General features: G+C 42.0%; 2 protein-coding genes across 3 annotated transcripts in view; one reads left to right on the forward strand and one right to left on the reverse strand.

The window, feature by feature from the left end:
- Nucleotides 1-404: 404 nt before the first annotated feature.
- NDUFAF7 (NADH:ubiquinone oxidoreductase complex assembly factor 7) lies at nucleotides 405-21,610 on the reverse strand. Of its 2 annotated transcripts, none has more exons than XM_003416078.4 (10): nucleotides 21,500-21,610; nucleotides 21,043-21,206; nucleotides 15,374-15,454; nucleotides 13,709-13,819; nucleotides 6,691-6,904; nucleotides 5,841-5,899; nucleotides 5,013-5,123; nucleotides 2,509-2,652; nucleotides 1,120-1,293; nucleotides 405-620 (listed from the first exon to the last, which is right to left on the reverse strand). In XM_003416078.4, exons 1-10 carry the CDS (start codon nucleotides 21,552-21,554, stop codon nucleotides 405-407), a joined length of 1,329 nt encoding a protein of 442 aa, XP_003416126.3. In that variant the 5' UTR covers nucleotides 21,555-21,610. The 2 variants fall into 2 exon arrangements, with proteins under 2 accessions (XP_003416126.3, XP_023411053.1); XM_023555285.2 differs by having other exon boundaries at nucleotides 21,419-21,569.
- A 39-nt stretch (nucleotides 21,611-21,649) lies between these two features.
- Nucleotides 21,650-22,662, forward strand: part of CEBPZ (CCAAT enhancer binding protein zeta) — a 30,249-nt gene continuing 29,236 nt past the window's right edge. Inside the window, exon 1 of the mRNA XM_023555282.2 lies at nucleotides 21,650-21,848. Within this exon, the coding sequence (XP_023411050.1) occupies nucleotides 21,693-21,848 (156 nt within the window). The 5' untranslated portion in view covers nucleotides 21,650-21,692. The remainder of the gene's footprint in view (nucleotides 21,849-22,662) is intronic.

A 22,662-nucleotide genomic window follows, 5' to 3' on the forward strand; every position in this document is an offset into this window, starting at 1 on the left:
GTCACAACATTAAGACCTACCTGATTCTTTAATACAGGGGTAGCTCTAGTTAATCAGTCCCCTGTGAATGCCCATTCAGGTTGTTGCCAGTTTTTAAATCAATCAAGGATCATGTTTTCTTTTAAAAATAAAACAGAAATATAGCAACTGGCTTTCATAATCGAAAGAAACTCCGTTCCACGTTAACAGATGTTCGTTAACTCAAGAGCACACGTTTATACCCAAAGTCACACAGCTTAATATCTGTATAATTTTTAATTGTGTTATATATATAACACGTTATCTTTATTGACTGTGAAGAGGCAAAGTATTTTAATGCTCATTTTACCTGCAATGTATGAAATGTGTTCCCTTTATTTCGATTTCTTAGGCAGACTGAGGGGTAAAAAGTCCAAGTTGAAATGTCACCGCCAAGCAAGTTCATGGAACCCAGCCACAGGTGCTGGAGGAGGTTTTGATTTACACGCATTCATCTGATGGCTTCCATTGGGAAGTCTCTGATGAGGTACCAAGGCGAAAAAGTTAAATCTTTCTCCCATCTTCTTAGAGTTCATTAACATATCATACCCCTGAACTAATTGCTGCCTTGTAGATGGCTCATCTGAATTATCTAGAAGAACCTAAAAAGAAAAAAAATCCTTAGCAAAAGTGACCAGAAGAAGTATTCCTAGTTCTATGCAGCAGTACTTATGACTATTAAATATTCCATAAAGCAGTGCTCGAAATATGATTTCTCATCACCTGCATCAGAACCATCTGGGGTACTTGTCATAAACATAGGTTGCTGTGAATTTGCATTTTTAACAAATACCCCAGTGGGTTTTGCCTACTCTGAAGGGTTAACTGTCCTCAGAGGAACATTACAAAAATTGATACACATAAACATGGCCAAATTTTCTGTTTTTTTCTTAACAAAAATGAAAACTATTCAGAGCCTTACCTCACATGGAGATGCACGAACCCCCAGGCTATCTGGCTGCACTGACTCCTACACTATCGAAAAGCCTGGAACACCAACCATCTGGCTAACTACAAGAGCACCAAGGCCAGGTAAACTTCACATTTAAAATAATCTAAGTGCTATGAAATTAAAGTACTGACAGTGAAATAAACCATTACCTTCAGCCGGACATCAATACCCATATTTTTTAAAAACATTTGTTGTGTCACTGGACCCAGAGAGGCCACTTTCCCCTGTGCCATTCTGCGCAAATAACTGAAGTCCACGTCAGCTGTTAGGTCAGCCGTTCCTGGAGCAAGTAAGACATCATGGAGCTTGTGACCACAAAAGCCCTTGAACATAATTAAAGAAATAAGGAGTTTTGGCCCTTCTATGGTTGCCATCAAGATTAAAGAAATGCTATTCTAGTACATTAGACTTAACAACCAACTCTGAAAATATGGCTTAAGTCAGTGGTTTTCAAACTTAATGCAGTAGCACCCTGTCTTCAAATGAACACTCTGCGGAAGCTCTAATATAAAAGTGCACTGTTGAGTGCCTGGAGATGTGCCCTTGACACAGGTATTCTGCATCTTCATTAATACGCTCAGGGATGGACTAGAGGAGATCTCGTTAATTCTACAGATGAATTCAGGTAATCAGAACCTATACGGTGTTTTACAAAGTGGACCCATAGTCCATGTGCACCAGAATCACCTGCAAATACGTTACTGGACTCCACCCTGACCTAGTGAATCAGAACCCTAAAGGTGAAGGTAGGGAATCAGCATTTTTAACAAACAGGTACAGTTAGAGGCTGTGAACCACGTATCTAGAAAATGACTAATGGCATCTACTTAAATGTATTCCCATTAAAATGTATTAAAGCAATCGTATTCAAAGAACATAAGGATGTTTAGGAAGGGCAAAAAATATATCTGGAGAGGAGAAAAGATGTAAGTTGGAAGTAGGATAGAAAAAAGGTTTGAATGACTTAAACTACAGTAATTAGATTAAGTCTGCAAAGAAGTACCAAAAACTCTAAAATAAAGGGTAGGGGAAAAGAACACAAGTTTCAGAATTTCAGAAAATCTTCCCATTTGTGTCATTCAGATGCTTATTAGTGTCTGTGCAAAAATTCAGACCCTGCTGGACAGCAGACTTAGGGTTAGGAAGTAAAACCTAGGGATAAAGATAATTACTGTTGTTGTTGGGTGCCATCGAGTCAATTTTTCAATGCATTGTGACCCAATGTGACAGAGCAGAACTGCCCCATAGCATTTTCTAGACTGTAATCTTTATAGGAGAAGACTGCCAGGTCTTTCTCCCAAGGAGCCACTGGGTAGATTCGAACTGCCAATCTTTGTTAGCAGCCAAGCGCTTAACTGCTGAGCCACCAGGGCTCTTTAAGAGTAATTACAGTAATATGAATTAATCTTAATTATAAAATAGTGTAACATAACAAGGCTAAGTATTATGGGAACCAAAGATAAAGATCTTCGATAAGCTCAAAATCTAACAATTGATTTTGTTAGTTCTGATAAATCATATTATAAAACTATCTGTACCCTGAAGGTATCTGTCTTTGTTCCATCGTGACCATAATCAGCAATCAGTGCAGCTCCTCCAGCCTGTGCGATGCGCTGAGAAAGTTCCTGAATGATAACACCTGCGTCAGGACACACTTCCACATGGTCCCTTGTTTCGTCACTCTAGTAACAGAGGAGAAGAAAGTACATCGCTCAGAAGAACGGCGCCCTTAGATTTTTTTTCTCATCTGTATTTTCTTTGGTTTTTCTACAATGAGCATTTAATTTTAATAAAAATAAATTCCTTCTCAATATGAATGTTTGCTACATTAAATTCTTCATGTGGCATCCTTTTTATTGTATAGAACTCCTTGGTTCTTGGAAGCCATCCACTCAGTTTACAAAGACTTTAACCTCTTTTATATCCCCAGAAGGCCCAACCCTCCAGGAGGCCAAGTGCATTGTCTTACTTAACAGTGATATACCTTTATGTCATAATTCATATACATAGATATCCCATTGGACTGGAAGCATGGGAAAGGGATTTTTTGTCTACCTTTAGAACACAGCAGGCACTCAAAAAAATGTGCTGAAAGGATATAAATCCAATTAAAAAAAAAACAGATCCTATTAAGTATATTATGTAACCTTTCGTTGGGGCACAAAGTATCCTGATAATGTGCCCTTCTATCTTTAATTGGGAGCTCTGGTGGTGCAGTGGTTAAGAGCTGCTAACCAAAAGGTCAGCTGTTCAAACCCATCAGCCACTCCTTGGAAACCCTATGGGGTGGTTCTCTGTCCTGTAGGGTCGCTCTGAGTTGAGGGAATCAACTCCATGGCAACAGGTTTGGTTTTTGGTATCTGTAATAGAAACATCACCTTATGAAATAATTCCTGCGACCCTTAATTCCCGAGATGTTCAGCCAGTAAACTAAGTCCACAGTAGGAGCTTATTAGCTTAAAAAGCAAAATGACAATAAATATTAACACTTGTTAACTTTGCCAGTACCTATGACATTTCACTAATTCTTAAGATGACTGAAAATTTACATTGGTTTTCTTCATTATGAAAGCATACATTAACATTTGCTCTCTTAACATCCCACTGAAAATGAAGTACTGACTTGCCCTGACGTCTCTGCCTACTGGCAGACAAGTTACTTAACTGCTCTGAGTCTTTCCTCATCATCTACATACAGCAGTAGGTTTGTTGTGAGGATTAAATCAAATAATGAACCATGTAAGCCAGAACTATTAAATAAATTGAACCAAACCCAGTGCCATCGAGTCGATTCCGACTCATAGCGACCCTACAGGACAGAGCAGAACTGCCCCATAGAGTTTCCAAGGAGCGTCTGGCGGATTCCAAATGCCGTCCCTTTGGTTAGCAGCCCTAGCACTTAACCACTATGCCACCAGGGTACTGTAGTCTAAACACCGTGAGGTCAGCTTCTTCAAGCTGACACAGCTTACCATGCTGACATCCTCACCCCCTCTCGATTCCTCTCTTCAAGAAGACGACTCTGTTACCACTCGCCCCGTTCAAACAAACGGCAAAGTCATCACTCCTTCCCTCTTAAGTGATACAGAAACACAACTCCCAGGGCAAGGGAGTTAGTGCCTGGTAGCTTTATGAATTTGTTTCTCAGGTAAAACTAGGTACCCAGAATATGAAGTAAATAGAAATGTTCACAAGTGTTTAGGCTGATATTCTCACTTACATATACTTTGCAAAAAAGAAAAATTTAGAGATATAGTTTTAAATGCGGTTATGCTTCTCAAATTGATTAACTTATGAGACAGGAAGTTCTTACTTAAGGTCCAGAAAGTGGAACTCTTTTCCCTGAGCTAGAAAAAGGACTAAAAAGAGGCAATCAGAGCTCAGATCAGTAAGCTCTTGTGATTACTCCTTGACGTCAGCAGAAAGCAGCAGTAAAGCCACCATCCGTCAGACTAGAGCTGAGTGGAAGCACGGCAAAGCCCAGGCTCCAGCAGCCGCCCACAGAGAGTGCTAACAGAAGTTAGCTACTAGGGTCGTTCTGAGGAACCAGTAAGGAAATACAGAGTGATACACAGTAATACAGTACAGAATACAACACAGAAAACATGCAGCGTTCAACAAATGCTAGGTGTTACTACTGCTGCTGCTACCACACTACGCTGCACCACACTGCTTTCACAGACGTCAAACTCTTCCAGTAAAGGAGATGACGTCGTCACCATCTTAAAAGTGAGGAAACTGAGGTAAACAGAGAAGGTTAGGGACTTGCTGAGTAAGCACTTACTTTCTCTCTTACTGCATTCTCATTGCTTAAGGTCGCACAGCCAAGAAATGCAAATGTGGATTTTAACCTCAGCTCCTGCCTCTAGAGCCTCTGTCCTTTCCACTGTTAATAAAAGGCACATCACGTACTGAAAGCAAACGTACTGAAAGCAACTCTTTCTTCGGTAAATGAACCCTAAAAGAGTAACTCGATAAATAAGACCTGGAAGATTCTGTTGCCAATAAAAGGCAATAAGAAGAAAAACAAAAGTATTCCTACCTGTATGAAGGCTTCTGCTGGGGTGGCACAAGGCGCCAAAACAAACCGCAGTTTGTCAGAAACTTGGGGGTCGATATCAACTAAGACTTCTCGCCATCCCTGTGGTGTTTTCTAACCAAAAACAACACATTAATACAAATCTTGTCTTATTTGCTCTCAAAACTGCCTCTACCAAAAATAACTATTAGTTTTCTCCTCTTACCATAAATAACATAGATAACACTTATTATATATTTAACTAACACTTATAGAGCACTTGACTACTTGAAATTATTTAGAAGCATTAGTTCATTTCCTTTGAACGAGATGAGTAAACTACTCATGTTGTAAATGAAAGCAGTAACGAATGTGGAGCAATAGAAGAAAGTGAGAATCAGCAGCATGGAAAGTGTCCAAAAATGGAAAACAGGCTCTGGAGAAATAATCAGAAGCTTCTGGTAACAAACTGCTACATAATAACAACTGATCTTAGCATTAATAGTACACATACATTACCACAAAATCTTAACTCTGCCCATGGAAAGAATGAAGAACAATTTTAATCTTTGGAATTTAAAAAATTTGCTTTAAGAAATCTTACACTGCACTATAGCAATTTACCATCTCAAACTCTCTCACTTCGTTATCCCACAAGAATTCTCCTTAATATTTCCTTTTTGCTTCTGAATTATTTATATTCATCAAAATTCCAAATACAGTTAAGAAATAACTTCCACAAGCAATCTTCAGTAAATTAAATACCAGTCCAATTGAATGGCACAAACGTTCACTCTTACAGCATAAGGCCCTTGTTACTCATTTATGAACTTGACCTTTTCCCATCAATACCTGAAACTTGTGCACAGGAAGAACATCAAAAAATTCATGTGCAAGATAAAAGCTGTGCCCTATTGAAAAACAGAAGAAAAAGTGAGTATCTCGGCATATTTAAGGCAATTAATTGCTGCTTCTGAACATTAACTGGGAGAAAGAAACGCCTGGTCCTTCAGGATTGGCGCACCAGCAGCACAGGATCCCCAGGGGTGCTTCACGGGAAACCTAACTCTGCAGAACGTCCAAGGGGAACAAACGCTACTCTTCTCATTTTCCACAGAACAGGGCCAGAGAGCCCAAGTGTCTGCATCATCAGTTTAAATCAGTTTGTCAGAGCTGGAAGTTTGGTAGAGCTGGAAGGGAATCCGGATCTCCTAAAAGCGACAGGGAAGGCGGAGGCCAGGAATCGTGACCCTGCCTTGCCGGGAGGCGCCGCCACTTCAGGCTGAGCTCATCAGCATGAGACGCCTGGCTTGTTCAGGGATTTTACCACTACATCTTGTTCCTTTTAGGCAAGTAAGAATTTTCAAAAGCTCAAATAATTTAGCTAACCGAATCTAATGATCTCGGTTCCCTCAGTCCTACTGCCTCGGACTGCTTCCTATCAGTGCTATCTCAGCAGTAGACAAAAACTAAGAAATACAACAGATTTACATACTGTTTTTTGCGAAACTACATGAAATACATTGCTCCTCAATGTTAGGGAATTTCATGTTCCAGTATGATGCTCTTTGCTAGAAAATGGCTACACGTAAAAGATCTGGCAGCAATAATCAATTATGTTGCTGTAAGAGCTTCTTACCACCTATCACTACTGTGAGGGGTTGTGATCAAAATTTTCCTTCAGTAATGCAAAAATAATTACCTTTTGGAACATCTTGCAGATTTCGGTACCAGGAAATTGGTATCCCCGACTTAGAAATCCCTTTCATATACACTGGAGAGCCAGCATTTCGCTCCAATGGGACCTTCTCTTCAGTCAGTGTTGCCGCTTGGATCTCACTTAACTTTTGGCTCACCTCTACGAGATGGACTGAAATGTCACTGTTTTTCAGCACAGATCCAAGTTGGCTAAACACCTACATACAGAAAGAAGAAAAAAACTATCAGCAAAATAAACATGTTGAGTAAATTTTAAGGTTTCTAATCATTTACCACAACAATTTGCTCATGTCACAGTAGAAGTACTATTTGGTTTCAGAGAGATCTGTTTTTCACACAAGCCCCTCAATGGCAGTTTATGAGAATCATAACCTATTAGAGTTATTAAGTGTTGCCTATGTAAGAAAAGAACAGTGCACAAATTCGGTTTCTAATGAGAACAATTAGAATTATAATTAACAAATTAAAAATTGAGCATCCAATAAAAATGATTCAGATTATGCAATCTAAAAAAAGAACAAGAAAATGTATATTGCCTGTTTATGAACTAACCTCCTCTTTAAGATGATTAAACTATATCCACAGGAAATCAAATATGAATGGCACTAATAACTTGACCCCCTCCCACTCGCCTGTCAGTTTGTCATACTGTGATGGCTTGCATGTTGCTGTGATGCTGGAAGGTATCCCACCAATATATCAAGTGCCAGTAGGGTCACCCATGGTGGACAGGTGTCAGTGGAGCTTCCAAACTAAAACAGACTGGGAAGGGGGAGCTGGCAGTCTACTTCTGAAAAAACTGGCCAGTGAAAACCTTATGAAAAGTAGCAGAACATTGTCTGATACAGTGTGGGAAGATGAGCCCCTCAGGTTGGAAGGCACTCAAAATACGACTGGGGAAGAGCTGTCTCCTGACAGTAGAACTGATCTTAATGATGTGAATGGAGTAAAGCTTCTGGGACCTTTATTTGCTGATGTGGGATGACTCAAAATGAGAAGCAACAGCTGCAAACATCCATTAATAACTGGAATAAGAAACGTGCAAAGTATGAATCTAGGAAAACTGCAGGGTGTGAAAAATGAATTGGAACACTTGAAGATCAATATCTGAGGCGTTAGTGAGCTGAAATGGACTGGTACTGGCCATTGTGAAACAGACAAAGCATATGGTCTACTATGCAAGGAATGACAAATTAAAGAATGGTGTCACATTTGTCAAAAACATTTTAAGATCCATCCTGAAGTACAACACCGTCAGCTATAAAACAATATCCTTACGCCTGCAAGGAAGACCCATTAATACGACTTGTTCAAATTTACGTGCCAACCACTAAGGCCAAGGATGAAGAAATTGAAGATTTTTACCAACTTCTGCAGTCTAAAATTCATCAAACATGCAATCGAGATGCATTGATAATTACTAGTGATTGGAATGTGACAGCTGGAAACAAAGAAGGATCAGTAGTTGGAAAATATGGCCTTGGTGACAGACACAACACTGGAGACTGCATGATAGAATTCTGCAAGGCCCATGACCTATCCATTTTAAATACTGTCATGGATTGAATTATGTCCCCCCAAAAATGTATGTCGACTTGGTTAGGCCATGATTCCCAGTATTGTGTGGTTGTCCTCCGTTTTGTGATTGTAATTTTATGTTAAAAAGGGTTAGGGTGGGATTGTAACACCACCCTTACCCAGGTCACATCCCTGATCCAGTGTAAATGGAGTTTCCCTGGGGTGTGGCCTGCTCCACCTTTTATCTCTGAAGAGATAAAAAGGAAAGGGAAGAGAGCAGAGAGGGGGACCTCATGCCACCAAGAAAGCAGTGCCAGGAACAGAGCACATCCTTTGGACCTGAGGCTCCTGCACTGAGATGCTCCTAGACCAAGGGAAGACTGCTGACAAGGACCTTCCTCCAGAACCGACAGCGGGAGAGAGCCTTCGCCTGGAGCCGGCACCCTGAATTCGGACATCTAGCCTACTGGAATGCGAGAGAATAAACTTCGCTTTGTTAAAGCCATCCACTTGTGGTATTTCTGTTATAGCAGCATTAGATGACTAACACGAATACCTTTTATCAACAACATAAATGACCACTGTATACATGGACCTGGCAGGATGGAATACATAGGAATCAAATGGACTATATCTGTGGAAAGAGATGATGGAGAAGCTCAATATCGTTAAGTCAGAACAAGACCAGGGGCTGACTGCAAAACAGACCATCAACTGCTCATATGCAAGTTCAAGTTGAAGCTGAAGAAAAGTAAAACAAGTTTGAAAAAGCCAAAACATGGCCTTGAGTATATTCTACCTGAATTTAGACACCATCACAAGAATAGATTTGGCGCACTGAACACTAAAGACTGAAGACCAGACGAGCTGTGGGATGGCACTGAGGACACCATACATGAAGAAAGCAAAAGGTCTTTAAAAAGACAGGAAAGAAAGAAAAAACCAAAATGGATGTTGGAAGTGACTCTGAAACTTGCTCTTGAACACAGAGTAGCTAAAGCAAATTCAAGAAATGATGAAGTAAAAGAGCTGAACAAAAGATTTCAAAGGGCAGTTCAAGAAGATAAAGTTAACTATTATACTGAAATGTGCAAAGACCTGGAGTTAGAAAATCAAAAGGGAAGAATGCACTAGGCATTTCTCAAGCTGAAAGAATGAAGAAAAAAGTCAAGCCTTGAGTTGCAATATTAAAGGATTCTATGGGCAAAATAGAAACCCTGGTGGCGTAATGGTTAAATGCTATGGCTGCTAACCAAAAGGCTGGCAGTTCGAATCCGCCAGGCACTACTTTGTCCTATAGGGTCGCTATGAGTCGGAATCAACTCTACGGCAGTGGGTTGGTTATGGGCAAAATAGGGCTGCTATGAGTCGAAATCAACACGACAGCAGTGGGTTTGGTTTTTGGGTATGGACAAAATGTTGAACCATGCAAGAAGCATCAAAAGAAGATGGAAGGAATACAGTCACTATACCAAAAAAAACTGGTCGGCGTTCAACCATTTTAGGAGGCAACATATGATAAAGAACCGATGATATTAAAGGAAGAGGTACGAGCTGCACTGAAGGCACTGGTGAAAAACAACGGAATACCAACTAAGATGTTTCAACAAACAGATGTAATGCTGGAAGTGCTCACTCGTCTATGCCAAGAAATTTGGAAGACAGCCACCTGGCCAGATGACTGGGAGAGATGCATATTCATGCCCATTTCAAAGAAAGGTGATCCAACAGAATGTGGAAATTGTCAGGTAACATCATTAATGTCACACACAAGTAAAATTTTCCTGAAGATCATTCAAAAGCAGCTGTAGCAGTACGTCGACTGAACATACCACGGACTGCCAGAAGAACAAACACATCTGTCTTGGAAGAAGTACAGCCAGAATGTCCCTTAGAAGGGAGAATGGCGAGACTTTGTCTTATGTACTTCGGACATACTATCAGGAGGAACCAAGCCCTGGAGAAGGACATCATGCTTGGTAAAGCAGAGGGTCAGTGAAAAAGCAGAAGACCCTTAATGAGATGGACTGACACACTGGCTGCAACAATGGGCTCGAACATAACAACGTTTCTAACAATGGTGCAGGCCTGAGCAGTGTTCCGTTCTGTTTTATGTAGTGTCGTTGTGAGTCAGAAATGACTCAGAAATCCAAGCCAGATTCAGAAGAGGATGTGGAACAAGGGATATCATTGCTGATGTCAGATGGATCTTAGCTGAAAACCAGGGAGTATCAGTAAGTTATTTACCTATATTTTATTGACTGTCAGCAAAGGCATTTTTGACTGTTTGGGTCATAACAAATTATAACATCGCAAAGAATGGGAACTCCAGAACACTTCACTGTGCTCCTGAGGAATCTGTACGTAGACCAAGAGGCAGTCATTAGAACAGAACGAGGAGATTCTGCATGGTTTAAAGTGAGGAAAGGTGTGCGTCAGGGTTGTATCCTTTCACCATACCTATTCAATCTGGATGCTGAGCCAATAATCCAAGAAGCTGGACTATATGAAGAGGAACGCAGCATCGGGATTGGAGGAAGACTCATTAACCACCTGCGATATGCAGATGACACAACCTTGCTTGATGAAAATGAAGAGGACCTGAGGCACTTTCTGATAAAGATCAAAGACTACAGTCTTCAGTATGGATTATTCCTCAACATAAAACAAAAATCCTAATAACTGGACCAATAAGCAACATCATGATAAATGGAGAAAAGACTGAAATTGTCAAATATTTCATTTTACTTGGATCCACATTTAACGCCCCTGGAAGCAGCAATAGTCAGGAAATCAAATGACATATTGCCTTAGGCAAATCTGCTGCAAAAGACCTCTTTCAAATGTTGAGGACTAAGGTGCACTCAACACAACCCATGGTATTTTCAATCATCACATATCCACGTAAAAGCTGGACAGTAACGAAGGAAGACAGAAGAACTGACACATTTGAATTAGGATGTTGGCAAAGAATACTGAACATACCACGGACTGCCAGAAGAACAAATGTATCTGTCTTGGGAGAAGTACAGCCAGAAAGTCCCTTAGAAGGGAGAATGGCGAGACTTTGTCTTATGTACTTCGGACATACTATCAGGAGGGACCAATCCCTGGAGAAGGACATCATGCTTGGTAAAGCAGAGGGTCTGTGAAAAAGTGGAAGACCCTCAATGAGATGAATTGACACACTGGCTGCAACAATGGGCTCAAACATAACGACGTAAACGGTGCAGGCCTGAGCCGTGTTCCGTTCTGTTTCATGTAGTGTCGTTGTGAGGCAGCTTTAACGACAATAAAACTTGACAGTTTGACTCTGGGATTCTACCACATTTTCTTTTTTTTTTTCTCAGACTACAAAACTTTACTGCTGTAAGTATGAGAGGAAAAAAAACAAGAAAAACTTAAATACTAGTATTTTACCAATATTTTAATGCTAAAACCCCAAAGCCGAAAGCATAAGGCACATCAGTATTATTTTTCATTTGTATTAACTTCCACAGGCCATTGGCCCCTAATTCAGAGATCATGCGAGCACAGGCTGACAACAGGGACAAGGTGACTCGTCCCAACTTAGTTTGGCACTAAAACTTAAAATGAAAACCTCTTCATCCGGAGAATAAACGGTCAGAAAGTACGATTAAAAAATAAAAAAGGCTGCGATACTTCTTTGGCTATTTGCTTTTAATCTCTTGGCTTTTCATGTGTTCTTGTGACTCAATCTACCGAAGCAGACTTCATACAGTTTTGAGTTATCGGCTTGATTTTTAAAGTACTAGAAACGAGAAAACAAAAATCTTATTAAATATTTAAATATTCTTAAATATTAAATATTATATTAATCTTATTATTTTGTATTCAAAGACCTTTGTCCATTTAAAGATATAAAACAGAGCTCTGAAAACTTAAATCAGTAGTTTCATTTATTTATTTTTTCTAAATATGATATAATCAAGATTCTTATTTGTCAGATATTCACAATTTATTTTTTTGATCCTTCAATTCCTAGTTTTCAACATAAATCATATAAGCATCAAGGAACTCCCATTTAAATTGGTTCTATTGTTGTCATTGGTTTTTTGTTTTTTTTTAAAACACTGAATTGCCAGGTACACACAAACTAATTTCAAATGGACTGATGGCATTCAAAATAAACTAAGTTTAAAAGGCACTATTATTTATTGTATACTAGGACCAGTATTTCCTTTTAATAGTTTTATAAAATATTACATAGAAGGATAGAAAAAATTACACACAGAATACCCACCACCTGTTACAGAAATGGGACATGACCCTTACTTTTCATGCCCCCATGCCCTCCTTCCTTCCCTCAGATGTCACCACAATCCTGAACTTTGAGTTCGCTTTTCATTAAAATTTTACTACTTTTGTAGCATCAAATATGTATTGTTTGATGCTGATTATATTTTAATTTATATAAATACAACCATGATATGAAGTCTTCTGCAAATTGCTTTTTTGACTCAGCACCATCCCATCCTGTATTTTACGCTGCTGTGTTCTGCTGGGACCCCAGGCATTTCCACGGGGCTGTGACTATGCCACTGTGTGTTTATCTGTTCTCCCACTCACAGGCACTTGGGCTGTTTCCAGCTCTTTGTTCTTCTAAATAACGCTGCTACATTCCTGTACATGTCTCCTGATGCAAATATGCATAAGGTTTTCTAGGGCATTTGCCTAGCGATGAAATCACTGGGTCACATAATACAACTATGACATTAGCAAGTAACGTTCAATACCTTTTCAACGTGGCTGTACCAAATTACATTCTCACAAGCGGTTTATGAGAATCCCCACTGCTTCACATCTCCCCACCCTCACCAACACGTGGGGTTATCAGACTAATTTTTCCCAATCTAGAGAGAGTACAGTGGTGTCTCAGTGTGATTTTAATTTTCATTACCCTGATTATCAATGAAGCTAAATAAATACCTTTTTGTTTTTATCGGCCAATTGGATTTCTTCCTTTATGAAAATCCTGTTCAGTCTCAGACCAGAATTTTATATTGAGTTATCTGCCTTCTTATTGATTTAAAGGCATTCTTTATATATTCTAATTACTATTCTTTGTTGGTTATATGTATTACAAATATCTTCTTCCAATCTGTGGCTTGGCTTTTCATTGTCTTCACGGTGTCTTTGAAGACCAAAAGTTCTTAACTTTAGTGTAGTTGAAATGATTACCTTTCCCTTCCCCAACTCAGAAGGCAAATATATTCTCCCTTATTGTCTTCTAAACAATTTATACTTTTAGCTTTCACATTCCTCTTCCCTTTTTTAAGCTTACAAATAGACAATAACAATTAATTTTGTTATTCTGACGTGATATTTTAGCTGAAAAATATGAGATCAAGGAAGTAGGACTGAAAGCCAAGGAAATTCACAAAGTTCGCAAACAGTCAGAAGTAGTACAGTTCATCTTCATGACACTTTAAGGTATTCTTTTATTTTCTTTTATTACCTACCCTCAAAATATCTCCAGTTAGGGTACCTCTACCTGGACCCAGTTCCACCAGTTGGAAAGTTGAGCTTTTCCCAGTGGCCATCCATTCACTAATGAACCATATCCCCAGTAGCTGTGACAATGCAAAAATTACATTAAAGTATTATAAAGTATACCATGATATAAAATTCCACATAACTGCACTTTAGGCCAAAAGGAAAATGTTTGTAAATATCCACAATGTATGTTATTTAATATATATGTACAGGTTTGCGTCACTTAATGTCTATTTGGGAAATGTCCAACCACATATATGGCCGGGCCAGGGCACCCAGGTGTCTGAGGCCGCAGTATAACTTCTGCCTGGCTGATGTGTGTGGCCCAGAAGCCACCTAGTCTGTGGCAATGGAGGCCCAGGCCCAAACTCCCAAGCCTGTTCACCCTTGGCTCCCACCACTTGGTAGGTCTAGTCCCTGCATTTTGTCCAATGTGGTCCTACAGGGCGCTGATGGAAAGGTACACGCCCCAGACACCCCAGCCCTGGCTCGGGAGCCCTCGGCCCCCTTGGCCCACGCTTACCTCCCCCTACACCCCCAGGGCAGGTTCTCATGGGTAAGCTGGTGTTCTCTGCATCTGGCTTAGAAGGGAAGCTGGCGACAGCTGGGGGAGACCCGGCCAAGCATTCACCTGAGGCGTCCTCAGCAGGAGCTTCCCATATGCACCGCACAGCAGCCCCCAGGGCCAGGCCCAGGAGCCCCAAGCCCTGCACAGGTGTTTGCACAGTGTCCAAATCATATAACGTCCTCTTTCACGGAATGTATCATGGACATTAAGTAACACATACCTGTACAGACATATACACACACAGACACACAGGAACTTCACTGAACTATGTCACAACAGACACCATTGAGAAAGCTTAATAAACAAAGATACTGGTTATAGGGCAAGCTCCTGTTATAAAAGATCCCTTGAACAGAGACAAGAGGATTTCACTTACAGAGAGATGCTATTATTTGAAAGTAAATACACATCTGAAATATGATTTTGTCATTTTTTCATATTCATATGAGTTAAATAATTACACGGCTCTCAGTTATAATTAATGATTTTCAATACCTGGATTCTACTTTCTCCTATATACCATTTTCTATTTCTAAATTGTTCAAACATACCTGCATGAAAATAAATGAACTAGAATCCTAAAGGGAATTCAAAGTTTCTTAATGGAGACTCCTACTGTAACTATGGCTAACTCCTGGTTGGCGGCCTTAGGGCTCATCTTGATTTTACTAATTTCTCAGTATTACCTTTTCTCTCTTACTTCTTGGATATTCTCTCCCTCTTTCCTCAGCTTTCCTTTTGTCAGTCCTTCTTCTTCCAGTCTCACATTTCATCTCATTCTCCTCTTGTCTACCACTCTACTTCTTTTTTCCATCTATTTACCTTTGTCCCTACCTCTTCATTTCCTTTATTTTAGTGAAGTAGGAACTTTTCAAATGTCTTCTCTATCATTTTCTTCCCGCTATTGCCTCTCTATTCCCTCAGTACATAAACTACTATGAAATTAAAATATTTGATGAATCATACACGAAAAAAAGCTGGAAAACACAGAATAATATAACTTCATCTGTTCTCAAAGATTTATGACACTAGAGTTTCTTTTACAGTTTACATTCGATATTACCTCCCCAAAGATCTGACTTATTTCAGGTGAAGTAATGAAATCTCCTTTTTCTCCTAGCATGTCACGGTGCACATAATATCCCTGAGTAAAAAAAGAAAATGGAGAAAACAAATTAACTTTCAAAGGGGGCTTTTTTGAACCCCCCAAAATCTTATATATGTACACAATAAAATAATTCTTTAGTAAGAATTCTCTCTTCTAAATAAGCAAGTGTGAAGATGGTATCTTTACCTAAATTTTACTAAGTAATAGTCATTTTGGAGAATGACAGAGAACAATTACCCTCCGAGGTATAAAGGCGGAAGCCCTGCCATGGCTGTCTCTGACTCCCACGGCTGTCTCTGACTCCCACAACTTCCTCCTCCCTCTGCCGGCCCCACATCCCACCTGGGGAGACCCTGCCTCCCCCCAGCCTCCTCTCCCAAGTCTCACACTTTCTCTTTCAAATTAGCCCTGCTTGCTTGTCATGTTGTTTCCTGATCTGGGTGCTGATTACATGAGAGTGTTCATTTTGAAAATTCATAGCTATATACTCATGATTTATGTACTTTTCTGTATGAATGTTGTATTTCAATAAAAATTTTCTTAAAAATTAGCCCTGCTTCTCCATACATTCATGCTATTGCTCATGTTCTCCTTCTCCCTTTCCAGTTTTCCCTGGCGATCTCATGCTCATCCTCCAAGTCTGTCCAAATGCCAGCCTCCTGGGAAGCCTCCAACGACCTCCTCCTTCAGTCTCCAACCTCAGACCAAATGCTGTGCTTTCTTTTCTGAGTTTATTTATATGTCTATGTTCCTCATGAGAAGACACTGTTATTTGGGGGCAAGGGCTATGTCTTAATTGCCTTTATATCCCAAGTTTTAGCATAATCTTCAGGAAATATTCAAGAATTGCCTGTTAAGAAATTCGCTTTACTCCTCAAGCCCTATATTCTACCACCTCACTCTCAGCAGGTGACCTGGGCTCCTGACCCTACCTTGCCTCCACCCGTTCCCCTCCTTTTCTCAGAACTCAGAAGATGATATGTCTTCTCCTTCCCCTTATCCAAACCTAGCCCTCCACCTGTGCTCTGGATCACCATGCCTCACACCAATCCACAGACCTAGCTCCGTGTACCGTCCTCCCCCAATAGCTTCAACTTCTCCCTCTCAGCGTTCAAAATGTGATCAAGTCACTTCCATCTTTAAAATAATGTTTTTTCATTCCACCCAATATTCCCTTCCAGCCTTTCTCGTTCCCTTCATAAGTAAGCATTTCAGTGGTCCCTAGCCTTTTGGTGTTAAGAACCACTCTGGGAGTCTGGTAAAGCCTACAGACCCCTTCAGTGTTTTTAAACACATTACACTTAAAACACAAAAGAAATAAATCAAAATATACTTAACAAAATGCTTAAAAAACAGATTTATATATGCTCCTTTATTAGGTATAGGTACACACTGCCGTCGAGCCAATTCCGGCGCATAGCAACCCTATAGGACGGAGTAAAACTGTTCCATAGGGTTTCCAAGGCTGTAATCTTTATGGAAGCAGATTGCCACATCTTTCTCCCATGGAGCAGCTGGTAGGTTTGAAACGCTGACCTTTTGGTTGGCAACCAAGCACTTAATAAAGAGGCTCCTTTGCTTCCAAATTAGTGTGTTAAAAAATAACATTGAGTAGTAGGTCTAATAATTACCAAAGTTTTGAAGCAGGGTAGCATGAATGATATCTCGAGATACCTGTGATCACTGTAATACGATACGGCAGTATCAGTGACTTCCACTGATGACAAAGCCACGGGTATTGCTGATGCTACTGGTTGTTACCCTGTGTTCATAACTGAAGGAACGCTAAGTTTTAGTTACAAGTTAATGAGAATAAAGGTTTCATTTTTTTCCCCATCCAACTTCCTGAACCCCCAGATTTCTATTCAAGGGTCTGTAGGTTAAGAAGCTCTATTCTTACAGGTTAAGAAGCTCTCTTCTATGGCAGCTCTTACAGTTACCTTAAGGCTTAGTCCTAGAAACCCTTCTTTTCTCTAAGTTCAGTCTCCCTGGCCCCTTGGCTTTAAACACCGTCTCTATACTGCTAATGCCCAAATTTATACAGGTATACGCAATCTTTCTCCTGAGCTCCAGACTCTTAAAAGCAACGGCCTGCTTTCTCTACCCGGATGTCGTTACCAACATGATATGCCTGCACGGCAGCTCTTGGTGCACGCCCCACCCCTGTACCCTAAACCTCCTCCGTCTTCACTGTCTCAGCAGAAGGCACCACCATCACCCAATTACTCAAGCTGAAAAGTAAGAGTCATTCTTGGTTCCTCCCTTTCCTTTACCCTCCCACACCTAATCCATCAGCAAATCCTGTCAGGACAAGATATATTTCTAAACCATCCTCTTCTCACTCCACTTCTGCTACCACCAGTCTGGTCTAGTCATTTCCACAGGCTCCTGCTCTTGTCCCTCTACAGTCTGTTCTCCACACATTAGCCAGTATGATCTGTGTAAAAATAAATCAGACCTTGATACTTTCTGGCTAAAAACACTTTACTGGCTTCCCACTGTGCTAACAGAAAATTTGAAATTCCACAAAGGCTTCCATGGGCTGGCTCTTCTCCAAACTTATCTCACTCTTCTCACTGTCAGGACCCCCATCCCAGTCACTACCTTCCAGCCACAATGGCCTCCTCTCTCTTCTCTGTGTCAAGGCATTTCCCAGCTCAGACATTTAGTATTTCATGTTCCTCTGTGGGGAACTCACTTCACCCAGGTCTTTGCCATGGTGGCCCATTCTCATCCTTCAAGCCTAAGCTCAAAGGTACTTCTCAGAGAGGCCTTCCCCGGCCACCTACCTAAGGAACTTCTCCACACCCCATTCCTACTGCACTACTATTTTCAATCCCGTCATCCTATTTTTTTGTTTTTCTTTCAGAAGCAGGTGGGACAATCTAGAATTATCTTGTTTAACTATCTGTTCCCTGTTTACAGTCCACTTTCTCACTAGAAGGAAAGCCTGGTGGCTAGTGGTTAAGAGCTACAGCTGCTACCCAAAAGGTCCACAGTTTGAATCCACCAGGTGGTCCTTGGAAACTCTGTAGGGCAGTTCTACTCTGTCCTATAGGGTCGCATTGAGTCGGAATTGACTCGCCAGCAACGGATTTTCCTCACTGGAACAGAAGCCCCATGCTCCATTGTTCAATGCAGAATTCCCAAGGCCTGGAATAGTGCCTGGCAGGTTTGGAGCCTCAATAAGAATTTGATAAATGGATAAAGGACAAGTGGTCCTTCACTCTACCTCAGAGATGTTTGTTCTAAAGTTTCTCCCTCTAGGAGCTTTTGATCCCTGATGGCACTGACCAAGAGCACTAAAGGATCCCTGCCTTTACTCAAGCTCTTGACACACAGGTCACCCCACCACATCCAACGTAAAAGTTAAACAAACCCCAGAATTCCACAGATCTCTTACTGCAACCTGGCAAAACATGAAACATCCTAAAATGAAAGGACAACAGACTTTCACCAGGTGGCTTTGCGGAGCAGACAAGGAAATGCAGGTCACAATGCTATGACAGTCCTTAATCCTAGAGCAGTAAAGACTCCAGGCTTTCCAGTATCAAGAAAACCCAGAAGATGATTCCAATGCCCTCTGAAGCCACCCCAACAGAGACAGCCCTCCCAGGCACTGAATCCCGACTTCCAGCTGGAGATTTCCACCTCCGAGTCCCATATATACTTTATATTCAGATCATCAGACTGAACTCTTCATCCTTTCCCTCCTCCTCCTGCATTCCTTCTCCTAGAAATAACTCCACCATCCACCTACCCATTTGCCCAGATAGGAAAGCCATCCTTCCCTCATCTCATAAATCCAATCAGTTATCATTCTGTCTCCTGAACTCTGCTGGAATTAGTCACCTCCCCTTTATCAGCACTGCCACTGACCTGACCCAGCCCTCATCATCTCTCACACAGCATCTGTACTGAGCCCTCTGCCAACAGCCTTCTCCACAGCCAGCCTATGGTTAACCCATTACTCAAGTAAAATGAGTAAAATGTCTAACGCACAAATCTGATCACATCCCTCCTCCGCTTAAACAATTACAGAGGCTCCCCATCACCTTCCGAATAATATACAAACTCCAAGCAGCTCATACCAAGTCCTTTATGATCTGGTCCCTGTCTACATCTTCGATCTCATCACTCACACAGGCCCTTCATGCCTCTGGGGTTCTAGTCAGGTTCTCCCTCACCTCTGAGCCCTTGTTCATATTGGTCTCTTTCCCTGAATACCATTCACCTTTCCTCCATCTGATAACCTATAGGGTCGCTATGAGTCGGAATCAGCTCCACGGCAGTGGGTTTTTTGGGATGGGATAACTCAAGAAGAAACTCAGGAACCTCTGCTACTTGGAAGCATTTCCTGACTAGTCCTTAGTTGACTGCAGCCAGAGTTTAGAACCAGGTTCACTGGGAAGGGAATCTGTGCTGAGAATTTGCATCTCTAACAAATTCCCAGGCAATGTTAATGCTGCTGGTTAGGGACCAATTCTGAGAACCACTAGTAGAGCAGTGGTTCTCAAAATTTATTATATACAAGAATCACCTGCAGATCTTGTTAAAATGTAGATTCTGATTCCCTATCTGGGGTGGAAATGCAAATTCTCAGCAGAGGTTTAACCACAACGAACCAGTTCAAAGCCCTGGTCGGCTACCCGTCCCCTAAATTGCCATAAACCCCTTGAATATATTCCCATTACAGCATTTCTACTTAATTATGATACAGCAAAATGCTAAGAGTATAGAATCTGCAGCCTGATTGCCTGTTCCCAGTCCCAGTTCTGTCTTTTATTAGCTATGTAATCTCAGCAACTGTATTTGTAAAATGGATTCGTCATAGATTGTCATGAGATAATCACCCAAACTGCTCTGGTCGGACCAGGCATATAGCGATTACTCGGTAAGGGATAACCAGCACGGTCTAGATGTTCACAGACTGTTGGAAAAACCAGTTTCAATAACTATTTGCAGTTTACAAATAAACTTGAGCTTTTTGTATTAAGTACTTCCATTTTTACAGCAGATTTCATCTGAAATGGTAAATAGTCTTAAATATTTTTCTTCAAGGGATATTTAAGCTACAAAGAGGCTAGTAAACGGTTTATGCTAATAACAAATTATTTTCTTGCCATAATAAAACTTTACCAAAGACGGATTATTCTTTGGAAAGCTGCAAATCCAAAGACACAAGAAGAGACTCTACCAACTGAGAGCCGGTGAGCCAGAGCCCGGCAGGGGCTAATTTACAGCTGGACTGTAAGCTCCATGAAGGAGGCATCTTGTTCTTTGCTCTATCCCGGACCCTTTGCCTGGCCCCTGCGAGGAATCCAATAAATAGCTGCAGAATAAACTAATGAAGCCTCCTCACCACGACACAATCTGAGTCAACGGCTGAGCATTTTGTCTTTTAAGATTATCCTGTCCAAAATAAGTACTAAATCACGATCAGCAACCCACAGGGTCAGGAGGGGCCAAAGGGTATTCTTTTATCTGTCCCAAGATTTCCCCCGGGAAAGCACCCCGCTGCTCGGGCCGAGGACCCTCGGGCTCCACCTGGCTCTCACTCGCGCTGGCCCCAAACCTTGCAAATCTGTTTCAGCGACCTGGTCCTCTGGCTCCCAGGCCCCTACCTTGGCTGGGTTAGTCAAGACTTCCCTCATGTACTCGGCCACAGTGATGGGGCCAGTAGACTTGATTTTGTACTTGAGATGCCGCAGCATCGGAGTCACCGAGCTGTTTTCTGCAGGCTCTTTCCCGGAGCTGAAGCATTTCCCTCTCCAAAAACGAGGAATGACTACGAGAAACCAAACACATCAGACAGAACCCATCAAAAATCTTAATATTTACATGTGCAAAGTAGCCCGAGCGCTTTCACAGCAGCTTCGTCAAGCTTGAATCGCGCCCCAACCCGAGAGGGTGAACTGACGTCACGCCCACCCCCAAGGAGGCGCGGGAAAGCGAGCACTGCCCACGACCCCACGGCCATCACGTGTCAACCCCGAGCACCTTCGGCTCCAGGGGAAACCCCCGAACCCCCAACAGGAGCTCCAAGGAAGACGCCCTGGACTCGGCAGCGCCGATGCCTACCCGCGCGCGCCGCGGCGCACAACGGCCCCGCGCCAGCCCGCGAGAGGACACCCATGCCCAACACCGCCCGTCCGCCTGCAGCTCGAGGGCGGGGACTGCGGCCATTTCCGGAAGGCGGGGCCCCGCCCATAGGGAAGTACGTCACTCGGCCGAACGGAAGTAAGCTCCGGACTGCGCGCGTGCGTCGCGAACCATGGCCGCCGCTCAGAATCCTTTGGAGTTCCATGCTAAGAGGCCCTGGGGCCCGGCCGAGGCGGTAGAAGATCCGGACGACGACGATGAGGATGATAACGATGAAGCTGAGAGGGGGTTCTCCCTGGAGGAGGTGTTACGGCTCGGAGGCACCAAGGTAATGGCCGTGGGCGTCCAGGGCCCTCGGAAGAAGGGGGACGTAGAGGGCGGGCCCTTGGACCAGATTCCGGCTTCGCAACCTGCTTCGTGCGCTTTCTGCGCTCTTCTTCTCTGCTGCTCCTGGCAGGAAAGTAGTTTCGGACTGGCCTTTGTCAGGGTGTAGGCAGTTCTCGCTCTATTGGCGTGGGGTAGCCATCACTGCATCAAATCGGAGAGAACACGTCCTGACCTCGTGGCATCAGTGATTTGGACTCCAGGGGTGTGGGAGTTTAAATTTGTTCGCACGGGTACACGAACATGCTCACTGTACGCTTAAGAAACTATATGCTCCCTGGGAATTTACGTTGTAGTTAAAAGAGAGAAACAACAGATTATTGATAATGAATAGTGCTATGGAGGAAAATAAGACAACGTGGGGGGGGGGGATGAGAAGGCATCACTGAGAAGATAACATGAGCAAAAACCTGAAGGAGAGGAAGGAATGAGCCGTGTGGCATCCAGTCAGATGGAGCAGCAAATGCACGGAAAGTCTGAGGCAGGAGCGTGCGTGACCTATTCCATGAAAAGCAAAAATGTCAGTGCGATTAAGGCAGTAAGGTAAGGGGAGAGCAGTAAGAACTGAGATCAGAAAGGTGAGAAAGCAGACTTGCTCTTAATTAGATGAGAGGCCACTGGAAGATTTTGAGCAAATACATGGTAGCATTTGGCTTATATTTAAAAATACTATTTTGTTTTGAGACTAGACTTTGTGGGATTAGAGGCAGGAGAAACGCAATCTGCAGGGGCAGACTCACAGTCTGCTCTGTACACGC

The sequence above is a fragment of the Loxodonta africana genome, chromosome 26 (genome assembly GCF_030014295.1).
Source record: "Loxodonta africana isolate mLoxAfr1 chromosome 26, mLoxAfr1.hap2, whole genome shotgun sequence".
Lineage (NCBI taxonomy): Eukaryota > Metazoa > Chordata > Mammalia > Proboscidea > Elephantidae > Loxodonta > Loxodonta africana.

Coding starts and splice junctions, on each gene's coding strand:
- NDUFAF7 (XM_023555285.2), bottom strand. CDS start 21,554: ATGGGTGTCCTCTCGCGGGCTGGCGCGGGGCCGTTGTGCGCCGCGGCG. Junction 13,820..15,373: donor TAAGTCAGATCTTTGGGGAG/GTAATATCGAAT, acceptor GCATTGTCACAG/CTACTGGGGATATGGTTCAT. Junction 621..1,119: donor GTATTGATGTCCGGCTGAAG/GTAATGGTTTAT, acceptor TTTTCTTTTTAG/GTTCTTCTAGATAATTCAGA.